Source organism: Mauremys reevesii, linkage group 2 (assembly GCF_016161935.1).
Source record: "Mauremys reevesii isolate NIE-2019 linkage group 2, ASM1616193v1, whole genome shotgun sequence".
In the NCBI taxonomy this organism is placed as follows: Eukaryota; Metazoa; Chordata; order Testudines; family Geoemydidae; genus Mauremys; species Mauremys reevesii.
The window spans coordinates 28,894,512-28,907,136 of record NC_052624.1 but is presented as its reverse complement, the minus strand read 5'-3'; the positions used below and the strand labels follow the sequence as shown (position 1 = coordinate 28,907,136).

The following is a 12,625-nucleotide window of genomic DNA, read 5'->3' as shown; positions in this document are numbered from 1 at the left end:
AAGAACAAAAACAACCTCTAAACTAAGTCAATTTTGCTTCTTAATCAGGTCACCAGTGTCCTTAAGGAAGCATTCTAATTATTAACACAATTCTTTTTGCTTGAAGCAAAGCCTGATGGTGTCCTATTGTGGAGGAAACACTGATACAGTTACACACCCTGTTAATAAATTACTTGGGAGACTGTGCCTGGCTGTGTTTTACTAAAGGAAATGGGAGTAACTAAACATTGACCTCCTCACCAGCCCACAATTATTAAGGCAGAGCATTTAAAATTGCTGCTCATACTTTTAGGAGGTTTTTTTTTTTTAAATTGTACAGGATATTAAAAATGGCCAGAACTCAAATGCTGTGAAGCCTGGGCTGTGAAGCAGGGGAAAGTAGCAAATGAAGTATTGTAAAAGCTGTTAGCTATTGTATTGATTAAGGAAAGATGACTTGCTGCCAGTGACAGCTCCTTTCCTCTTAGTGTAAGTTTATGGTAGCAGTTTATATAACCCCATTTTGAAAGTACTTGCTAGAAAATAATATTGTAAACTTGCCAACTCTGTGGTGGAGATAACTGGCAAACTTTGTTTGTCTTGGTCTTGCAGAATTGTGAGGGATGTCAATAGTGAATCTGCCAATTGTGTCTGTTTGTTTTTTCACCTGGAGCTTGCAAACACAGTGTCACACATATGCTGCATTTACACAGTTTGTGGCGTGATTAAGTTCGTTTAGTTTATAACTAGTATTGTCCCCATTAGGCATTGCAGAAGGAAATCTTGCTGTCTACTACATATACATGTGGATGAAAGGAGTTAAATATTTACTGTACAAAGCTCAGAGACCAGATGCTTCTTTACTTCAGAGACTTTTAGGGAACAGAAAGCCAGGAAGTGCTGCAATTCATTATTTTTGTCTTTGGCATGAGATTTGGGTAAGGAATTTACTATATTTTTAATGAGAAAATTTCTTTTTTATACCTGGCTGTACTGTACTGTCTATTACTGTCGGCTTTTCTGTAGTCAGCACTGTAGTACCACCTGAAAAATAAATTATACATGATATGACACATGAAACAGGACAATAAGACACAGCAATCATTAGGAAGTTTCTAAATATACGTGTAAAATATTACTGAGATGTTTGTCTGGCTAAGCACATTCATATGTGAATCTGCATGCATAAATCTCAGAAAGAGAGAGAGAAAGAGATCTGGTTTCCTTCATCAACACGAGAATCATAGAAAATAATAAACAGCACTTATATAGAGCTTTATATCTAAGAACCCATTTACAAACACTAACTAATTAATACTCACAACATTCACTGTGATTGTCCTCATTTTATGAATGGTGAAAATCAGGCAGAGAAGTGAAGTAACTTACAGCAAGTCACTGGCAGAGCAGGGCACTAGCATTCAGGACTTCCTAAAACTCACCTCTGCGCTCACTCATCCATACTATGCTGCCTCCCAAATCAAGGATAGAAAAGATCTACATTAGGGAACCTAGTCCATCCCCAGTCACTGCAGGAACCTTCCCCAGCATTGTCTTACAGCTAAGTTGTGAGAAGAGTTCACACCAAAACTCCACCAGGCTCAGCTGGATTTGGGCTAGAATCTGACACAGACTTTGTGCCTGTGGAAGGGAAGAGATGGATGAAGAGCTTCTCTTATATCCCTACATGGACAGCCTGGATCTTGTGTGGAGAAACTATCCCACGTGTTTTCTTCCTGGGGCAGGTAGGCAAGGAATGGGAGGAGCCTGGATTCCACCCTGCACTCAGTACTTTACTGCTGATGTCATCATATGGATAAAGGAAACAAAAAGTAAAGGAAGAGGAACGCTTGTTCATGAAGCAATAGGCTGCTGATTATCAGCCACATCTCCCTTCCCTCACCAGCAAGTTTTACGTGTAATAGAGATGAGGCCTAGGGTGAGTTTTAATGAAATTGAGTGCCCAAGCTATATTGGTTTTCTGTCTGAGCGAGTGATATAGTGGAGAGTCTGATGATGATGCAGGAAGACACACAAATAATTTTTCTATATTCGGGGCCAAAGTGTACCAGGGAAGAATCTGGTCTAGAGTGTAACGACAGTTATATTGTCAGACAAGGTTATTTTGATACTCTCATTTGTGTAAAAACTATCAAGCATGTGAATCTGACAGAGTTATACATTTGAGAATGTACGCGTTTCACATGCTAATTGAAAACTAGCAAAAGAAGACAAGAAGCTGAAAAATCACCTCTTCCCCTGTCCAGTATCCATAGTGGGGCACACAATTTACACAGCATAAAATGTTCATTTTATACAGTTTGAAAAAGCACTCAAATAATTAAATTAGTGTCATTACATGTTTGTATTATGTATACTATCTCCATAAAATACCATGTGTCTGAACGGTGCCTAGCACAATTGGCACGCTTTCTATAAAAAGGCAGTGTAGTGCAGTGGAAATAGAGCACTGGACTGAGAGCCAGGAGACCTGGTTCTGTTCCCTCCCCAAGTGGCCTGGCACTTAGGGAAGACTGAAGGCTGCATCACTGTGTTGGATGGTTCAGACTGCTCCCTGTGGTGTACTGTAGAGTTGGCCAGTGTGGATGGTTGGGGCCATAGCCTCATATTCTCCTGCCCCCAGAGGCATATGGGAGTGCAGTTCCTTTCTCCCTGGAGAGCAGGGACTGTGAATGTGAGTGAACAGGGAAGCTCTTTGTGTGCTCCTTCCTTCTTCTCCCCACCCCTCAGACTGGGCACCTGAGCCACTCATCATCTGCTCCTAAACTTGAGCCTTGCAACTAGGGGCCCCAGTCAAATGTGATCACACAAGGCCCCAGATTTCTTTGAATCAGCTCTGGAGATATATGCATGCAAGAAATCCAAAGGTTTACTGATGCTGAAAGCTTTCTGAACTATTTAGCAGTTAGATGGTATTTCCTTATTTCAGATTCACTGCTTTGGCTAATTTCAAAAGAATAAAAATCAGCTGGGATACTGTGATTTGAAAAGCAGGGACTGGGACTGTGCAGTGTCACTTCTGCTCAGAAGATCTGTATTTTTTTAACTATGAATAAACCCCTCTGTTTGCAACTTGTGTTTACAGGAAATACAGTGAAGGCTCAGAAGGAGATGGATGCTGAAAGTGCAGATTTTTTGCATTCGCTCTTGACTGCTTCCAATGGCGCCCTCCCACACCCACTATCTAAGGTTATCCAAAGTGCTCTCAGATACAGAGGGCCAAATTTAAGCCATATTTTATATAATGGATATAGGAAGCAATACAGATTTTGTAGGCTAACCATGGAAGGGAGTGATAGTGCAATAACGTGTAACGGTCTGTCTGAAAATAAGCCCTGTTGGTGTAGGTGTAGGTGTATATTTCTGCTCACCGAGGGCCCTTTCCAATAGACCAGAAACATAATGCTCTGAGATACGGAAGCCCCAGAAATATACCTAAACAGCCCCAACGTATGCAGAGAGAAGGGGGCTCTATGCACAAGAGCAAAAAAGAAACATAAACACCCTGGTCTGTGGCTGTATGAGCCCACCGCAGAGCACTGCTTTGGATTCTTTGTCTTCCTATCTCTATGCTGGTTAGGGCATCCCGAAGAAGTTAGCAGTCACCCCCTATATGGCTGTGTTGGAGGGACGGTGGAGAAGATCTAGATCATGTGTGAATGTCTGTGTTTGTTTACTCAATGGCTTCCTGGGAAAGGGCAATGGCTGAGTGGGGAATCCTGCCCCAGGTGGCAAGCTCCCCTTGGTATCAGAATAAAACTTCTCCTAAAGGTCTGTGCAGGGTTATTTTCCTGAGGGAAAGTGAAATAGGGCATTTGATTAGATGCAATTCTTGGTCCAAAAATGCCCTATCTGCCTGCTAGTCACTATTGTTTGCCTCAAAAATTACACAGTGGAGAAAACAATCAAAAGTATTGTCACATATGAAATGCAGATGCCTATGTTGTGACAGTGCAGACAATACAAACTGCATACCAATGTCCATTCATCATGAGTGATTCAATCAAGACAGACATTTAGCTGGTAATTGGTGATCAACATGAACTAAAATGAGGCTGCAATGGAATGAGGATGGTTTCTGCACCTGTCAGTTGGTAGTCATCACCTGTTCCGCTGTGACAGTTTGCCTGGTCATCATCACACTCATCCACAGGATTGCCCTCTGTAGTGGTAGGGACTGATGTAGGTGCTGAAACAAAATCCCAGGGTTACTCAATTAAAATGTGTTCTGGAGACTTGTCATAGTCTCAGCTGCATGATTTTGACGAACAAAGTATACTGTGTTTCATGTGCTGCAGTAGGTGGAAAGAATAACCTTGCATTTCCTTGCTATTCACTGCCCCCCTCCCCTGCACCCTTTAACCTCCCATTAAGAGTGTTTGATCTGAAGTGCAGGGAGGGAATGGGGGGTTTAATCATAGTAACATCTTGTATTATTCACAATTTGATGAGTGATATGCTTCTACTAATGAAGGGTGAAATCTGGTAGAGTAGAGAGCAGGGCAAGTGGGAGGGGAAGAGAGGTGGTGCTGTATTTGGTACAAGAGCTATCCTTTTGCTGCAGAGCAGGATGCCTGTGGGTGCACCTGTGAGAGGGAATGCTCTGAAAAGGAGCAGAATGGCTACTGCATACTCACTTACTACATACCACATACTTCACTAGTGGCCTACCTCTAGGCCATACCAGGTCCCTTGGGGCAGTGGAATGTGGGCCTGTGCAGAAGCCTGTGTGAAGGGGAAGAAAGAGGCAGAGGAAGCCCTTTTTTCTACAGAGCAGGGTATTTACTTCACATTCAGGAGAGGGATTCCACTGCCCAGCGGGCCCATGCACCACAGCCACAGGCACAGGCATGCATGATCTCTCATTAGGGAGGCAGGCCCAGGACTCTGCTAGCCAGCCCATACACATCAGTCAGGAGCATGCACTAGTCTGGGGACATCCTTGCATTAGCCTGGGAGACACCATGAGTTTCCAGCAGGCCTCTCCAGCAGGATCCTGCCCTGACTTGATCATAGGATTTATCTCCAGGATCCAGGGATGAAAGTAGAAATAGGGAGTTACCGGTACGGGGCTGGGTTGGGGCCGGCTCTGGCCCCCGGAAGTGGCAGGGCCTTGGGCGGGAGGGGGGTGGATAGGGGGGTTCAGAGCCTGCCCTGGCCTGCCCTGTACTGGTAAGTGCCCTCCCCCTCCCCTGCCGGGGTAGCAGCAGCAGCTGGGGGCTCCAGCAGCAGTTTAAAGGGCCCAGGGCTCGGCCGCTGCTGCTGCTACCGCCCCGGGCCCTTTAAACCGCTGCCGGAGCCCCTGGCCGCCGCTGCTACCCCAGGGCTCTGGCAGCAGGGATTCAGCAGCTATTTAAAGGGCTGGGGCCGTAGAGGCAGCAGGAGGCCCGGGCCGTTTAAATAGCCCCCAGAGCCCCACCGCTACTCCAGGGCTCTGGGGGCTATTTAAACGGCCCAGGACTCCAGCAGTGGGGCTCTGGCTACAATTAAATTGCCACTTGGGGAAGCTGGGCCGCCCCGGTACAGTGCACTGGCTCTTGCTGGTACGCCGTACCGGGGCATCACACCGGCTTACTTTCACCTCTGCCAGGATCCCTTGCTCCCATTTAGCTCCAGCACCAGCCAGGACAAAATTTGACGTTTAGGATTATGCTGATCTGGATTTAGTGCTCCTTTCCTAAACTCTATGCAATAGAATATTAATCCTTGAAATTTTTAAACCAATACCACTCTTATGATTACTGTTTTAAGCATCATCCTGGTATTTGTATAACTAAAATATTTAAAATGGTGGCCAACACATAATTGCTCCCTGCAGAGCCTGTGTGGGAGAGGAACTGTCTGAGTATAGGAAGGGTAACAGTGACAGGAAAGCATCATTATCGATGCTATTGCTATTGCTTCATTTGCAGGCCTGAGGATTATTTTTTTAAAGATATTCACAAATATGAGACATTAATGATGTCAGTAGCTCCTGCTGGCCACATGATTTGCTTATGGCTGGTGATGATATTCTGATAGCCGCTGCCTGTCTAATAAAGGTCTGACCTTTTGTTATTATAATTAAGAGCTGTGATTTGTGAAAGGTGCCAGAAAACGTAGCTAAAATCCAATGTCCCCCGAACAAACAGCGATAACAACTGGGAAATCACAAAACCCAGACACCAGACACACTGTTTAAACATAAGATTTAGATTTTATATCAGGAGTGTGTAGCTATGGCAGGTGCAGTTAGCTGGCTCAATGTAATCAGCACAGGGAGCTTGATCCAAGCTTTTATCTATTCTGGAATATTGCTATTTTCAGTAACAACTGGTCACTGTACTCAAAGCTCATGCAATAATATGTGTCTCTCTTGGACTCCTCTCTCTTCTGCATTAACCCACCGAGCTGGCCAGCCTTGCCAGGTGCAGGTTATGCAGTCCCTTTGTATGCCAGAAACTCCAGGATGGATTGAGGTTCCTCCAGCAGCTCCATTCTGGATGAGACATGGTGGATCCACAGGGCCCGAGTGCAGGCCTGTGCCTTAAAGGCACACTGTAGCTCTAGTTACATATAAGAACTGGTCTCTACATAACTGAAGTACAGTTAGGGTTGCCAATTCTGACTGGAGCTATTCTGGGAGATTTTTTCCCCCAACATGATTTAATGTCATTTTCTTATAATATCCTATTAAAATCTCCCGGATTGCTTTCAGTGGTCACCAGGAGATCAGTGCCAATGCCGAGAGACTGCAGGCCAATCCTGGAGGGTTGGCAACCCTATACACAGTTCATCTATTCCTTAAGTCAGATATGTCTCTCTATGAATCCCTTCATTGGCTTCCTCTAGCCTTCTGCATCAAGTTCAAGCATCTTATCTTGACCTTGAGGACCTGGTATAATCCCACTTTTGCCTGTATTTCAGCTCTTATTTCATCCTAACCTCTCTGAATGCAACTGCTTGCATGCAAACCTTCCTTCTAATCATCCCCATTGGATCCTTCTCCAGCTCATATTGTTGTGACTTCTTCTGTGTCTCCTTTCCTATCACCAAAAAAAGAACAGGAGTACTTGTGATACCTTAGAGACTAACAAATTTATTTGAGCATAAGCTTTCGTGGGCTACAGCCCACTTCATCGGATGCATAGAATGGAACATATAGTGAGGAGATATATATACATACAGAGAACATGAAAAGGTCGGAGTTGCCCAACCAACTCTAAGAGGCTAATTAATTAAGATGAACTGTTGTCAGCAGGAGAAAAAAAACTTTTGTAGTGATAATCAAGATAGCCCATTTAAGACAGCTTGACAAAAAGCTGTGAGGATACTTAACATGGGGGAAACAGATTCAGTGTGTGTAATGGCTCAGCCATTCCCAGTCTGTATTTAAGCCTAAGTAGATTGTATCTAGTTTGCATATCAATTCAAGTTCAACAGTTTCTCCTTGGAGTCTATTTTTGAAGCTTTTCTGTTGCAAAATTGCCACCTTTAAATCTGTTACTGAATGGCCAGAGAGTTTGAAGTGTTCTCCTACTGGTTTTTTAATGTTATTATTCCTGATGTCAGATTTGTGTCCATTTATTCTTTTGCGTAGAGACTGTACAGTTTGGCCAATGTACATGGCGGAGGGACATTGCTGGCACTATCACCATTTATATCCCTTCTTTGGCTAGCCAATTCTGCTGTCAGGACAGGATAGTGTGGTGGAGCCATGGACCCACCCCTTCATCACTTTTGGAGTGGCTAGGAATTCTCATGGCACTATCCTCACTCACCTTTGTGTTCAGGTGAGCATAAAGACTGTGATTGTGCTTGAATGAATACACAGAAGGGAGAGTTTTTATGCCCTCCCACTTTCCTTCTGAGTAGAGTACTATGTAGTCTGGTGTGTCTGATTTAGGGTTTGATTCTGTTCCTATGAACATCATTAGCAAAACTGCCATTGAGTTCAATGGGAGAATGATTGCACACATAGACAGTAAGGGCCTTTTGGGCAAGTATTGCATCTTTTTTCTTTGATCAAAAGCAAGGGCGATGACCTGCAGGAACTGAGAACTCCCACAGGAATTGAGAATGGCCCCAGAAACAGAACTCCCTCCAACCTCATCACTTTGCAGGCCAAGTGTGAATCACACTTCTTCAACCCGGCTTTCACAAATAACAGCATATAGCTCATCGGCTTTAATAATCACACCTCCCACACTTTCCTTTGGGGAATGGAATAGAGAAGGAACCACGTCATATACTAGTTGCTTTAATTTATCTTTGGAAGGTGCTCAGATACCACTGTAATAGGACTAGTATAAGAACCTCAATAGACTTGAATAGTGGTGCTTCATAAATATAAATAAGAATAATGTAGAAGATCAGCAGCTTTATGGTTTGTAATGGCCACCCTACTGCACTATCATCCATCAGATAAGAAGACCAAATGCACATCACTTTTTTGGTATAACAGAAATAAAGCCACTGTGATACTGCAGGGCAGTGTTGCAGGATTGATTCCTCGACTTTGCTTGGCCTGGCCATCTGTCTTTTAGGTGCCTGATCAGAACTGAGGCCTTGATTAGCAAAAAGCCCAAACAAACAAAAAACAATGACAACCACTCAACCAATCTATCAAAGCTATCACAGTGGGTAACACGATGCCTACCTTGCAGAAAGTGTCCTCATCATCTTATTTTGTGTAAATCTGCCTCCCCATTCTTAGAAGCCTTCTCTTCCTGTGTCATATCATAGAACTAACCTCAATTGCAAACCACTTGGGGGTAGGGACACATCTTTGGTCTCTCTAAAAAGTGCTGCACACCCCTCTTGTGTAATATACAAGTAATCCTGAGATTGCTTAAAGGAGCAGAAGACCCTGTGCAGTGAGACCATCACAAGGATTCACAAAAGGTATTGTGGAAAGAATAATATATAACTTAGTGCCGCAGACATATTCATATGTCCTCAGTGAGGGTGCTGACCGGGCCAAGAAGCAGCACTGATGGCAGTTACTACAGCAAGAGTCCCATGTGATACTCCTATGGGAGTGCTCAGCTGTGCTCAGCAGTAGTCCAACCCAGAGTGTATCTCTATGAAAATAATTAATACAATTCATTCATCTCTGTCAGAGCAATTACCTTCAAATTCACAGCCCAGTAGTTCCATTCTCAGCCCCAGTCCTCCATGTGTGGCTCTCTCAGGGTAGATGCGGATTAATCTGGTTGTTATGGGTTCAAAAGTCCGTAGCTCAGGCGTATCATAGTTGGTGTTGCCTTCAAAAGTCTGCAAGGCATGACAAATGCTGCTTGTTAAAAAAAAAAAGATTGCTTTCAACAATTGTATTTTTTTCTTTATGTCTCTAGCATTTGAATTGGATGAGAAGTAGGCCAAATCCTACCAATTTAATAAGTGCCTGACATTCCTTTCTTAAATGAGGAAGGAACATGTAGTTAAAGCTTCTCTGAAAAGTGACACATTTCATTTTTCATAAACTCAGTAGCAACCAATCTATCAGGGTCATAACAGGAGCTGAGTGTCTAATGAGACATGTTTTTAAATGACACTCTGATCTGGGGTTTTACTGGGTGACATTTTCAGCACTTCATGGGGGGAAAATGACTGAGGAAAAGATCCTGTCACCTTTTAAGTAGTTATAATAATAACCCAACTATTCAAGAGAAAACTTTAATCTGATTTCCCCCAGTGACAGAGTCAAAGTTTCATAAGTTATAGTTATTTCAAAAAGGTGTAAATTAAACTCCAGGAGCAGTAGCTGCAAGAGTTCTTCCAGTGAAACTGGTCTTGAATAAGAACAAAGAAAACTACCTACTGACAGCTGCAAAAAGTACCCCACAGAATTTAAGAGGGCAAAGCAGGTTGATGGACATGCCTTTGGGACAAAAATCTCATCTCTCAGCAGCATTGTCCCTTATATCCCTTAGCTATACTGCAGTTTTCAACTGCTTGTGACTCCTGCTGATGTCAGTGAAATGGAAGTTCTGTATATAGATCAAGTTATTACTATTTATTATTTGTATTTCATCAATACCAGAAGGCACCAATTATGATCAAGGCCCCATTGTGCTAGGTGCTATCCACATACAGCACATACACAGTAAACAACAGTTCCTGACATGAACTTACATTCCAAATATAGAGAATAAATGGTAGGAAAAAGGAAATATTATTTCCATTTTACAGATAGGGAACAGAGTATTAAGTGCCCAGAATCATACAGGAGCTGTGTAGCACTGCCAGAAATGGAACCCAGATCTCCTGAATTCCAGCATTACTCATAAAATTATTTCACTGAAGTACAGGATAGACAAAAGAACAGAGCAACAAATTGTGTGTAAGGCAGCTGAGAGTTTATTGCATAAGAACTGGATGAATTGCAATACTAATCAAAATCTCCTTTGAACTGGAATCCAAATTTGAGATTACGGTGACATTTAAGGGAACTTCCAGCTCTTAGTCATTCAGGATGAAGCTTTGTTTTTGCATTGATAAGAAAAGCAGCTGCCAGATACCCTTCTTATTTGGATAAGACCACAACTCAACATATAGCACTCTCCTGCTAGTGATCCAAAGGCAGACAACGCAGAGGCTGCAGGAAAAGCTGATTTTGTATTTCAATGCAGGGATAGGCCACAGGAAAAAACTGATGATTGTTTTTTTTTCACTGTAATTCTAAAAATGCCACCTGTTTTTGGTTTAAGTTTCTATATAGTAAATCAGTGGCACCCAACCCTTTTTGGCAACTGTACAAGTGTACTCGACTGAGACTTTGGCTGTACCAGCTAGTGCCCTGCTGCTTCCTATTCAATTGCGCATGGTCTAACCCACAATTAATCTTGGGCTGTTTGGAGCGTCTGAGAGACTGGCTTTGGAGCACACCAAGCCTTATTGTGTAGTGAACTAGGCACAGTTAAATGGGTGGTGTACATATGCATATGCAAGGCCTTGCAATAAATTATTATTCTAGAGGATATGCTTCTGCTCCTTTTGAAATCAATCAGAGCAAAATCTGGCCCTAAAGTGGGGAGTTGAGTCTTGAGTATCAGTCACAAAAAAACAATAGTACCAATAATGGTAAATATACCAATAGCTGGGATTACTGGTATTAAGAGCTGCTTATAAAAATGACATGACCCTCACTCTCAATGGGAGACTGGATTTCTGAGATTTCTTTCAAAGAGCACTAGGTCGGCTAGTGTTCTGAGAGGATTCAGAAGATTTCTGTCAGGAATGGGTATTCAGAAGGCACTGCAATTTGTATCTAATTAATTTACAATTATTAAGGCTTTCTTTTTACATTTGTATATTAATACAGCTCAAAAGGTCAGAGTAGCTGCCTACTGTATGAGAAAGAATATGACAAGCCATTTTACGTATAAAAGTAGGCAGACATGTTATCTAAGGAATCATGACTTCCCTTTTAATAATAGTCTTAATAGCAACATATAATAATGAAAACCGTGCTATAAAAGACATCAGTACTCAGCACTGACACCTAGGCATTAGAATTTAATAGGCATCTAGAATTATATCGAATCATAATTATATTGAATCATTGTCTTTTGTAGTATAGATCTGCCTGTGATTCAGTTTTGACTGTTAATTTCCAATACCTACCAGTCTTCTTTGCAGGGGCGGAGGAAGGCGCATACAACAAAACATGATTGTGAGTTGTGTCTTTCATATAGGCTGTACCATAAAATGCTTTATTTGGTTACAAAGATAAACAATAACTCAGAAAAAGGGAAGCTAATAAGTGTTAGAAAGAGAGAAAAGATATAATTCTTAATGACATTTTTAAAACAAAGTCAGCCTGGCAGATGGATTAAGGAAGAGTGTTCCAGATGGCAGGAGATGCAAAGGAGAAGATTCTTGCAGCATCAGTGGCCAGAAAGCATGGAAGGAGAGTGAGAAGGTCAGTATTAGATGAGTAGAAGGAGTTAGGAGGGAGAATGGAAAAAGAGAGACAAGCTTTATGATGTAGGTAGGAGCAAGTCCACAGTGGGGAGCCAATGAAGTTGCCTATGGATTGAAGTGATATATGTTTCTTTGTACATTTGAGGTGGGTGGAGACATGCTGGAGTCTGGAAGAGCTGGAAATTGAGGAGACTATGGAGAAGAGAATTATAATAGTCCAAGTGAAATGAGATGAAGGCATGGATGGGGAGATAGAGTAAAAGAGGTGGTAGACACAGGACAGTGTTTTATATCCACTTAGTTTTTCAGAGTTCTTTCTTTACTTGTATAGCATGCAATTGTTTGTTTTTCAAAGTCAAGATTTTACCCAAGGGAAAACGATGTGTTTCATTTCATAAAACAGGGATGTTTCCAATCCACTTTCATGCTGGGACTCAATATAACTAGCATTCCAGCTTTATTAACATTTAAAAATAATACTTTCATGTATTAACATTTTAAATCCATCAGTTTCCCAAATCCTAGGATTTATCAGATTCTCTTTTAATAAAACTTTTTCTAAGGAAGAAAATGTTTTGAATTTTTGGGCAGGATTTTACTGTTATAAAACACAACTTTTTTTAAAAAGCCATTAATCTTGAAAGTTAATTTCTGACTTAAATGGGTTAGCTAGCATTCTTTTTTTGTCAACATTGTTAGCTTTTGACAACGATGGCAA

General features: G+C 42.1%; 1 protein-coding gene across 1 annotated transcript in view; it reads right to left on the bottom strand.

The window, feature by feature from the left end:
- The window catches only part of NRP1 (neuropilin 1), a 144,116-nt gene that overhangs the window by 16,568 nt on the left and 114,923 nt on the right, over window positions 1-12,625 (bottom strand). Inside the window, 3 exon segments of the mRNA XM_039522272.1 lie at window positions 964-1,023; window positions 4,085-4,189; window positions 9,111-9,255. Coding sequence (XP_039378206.1) covers window positions 964-1,023; window positions 4,085-4,189; window positions 9,111-9,255 — 310 coding nt within the window.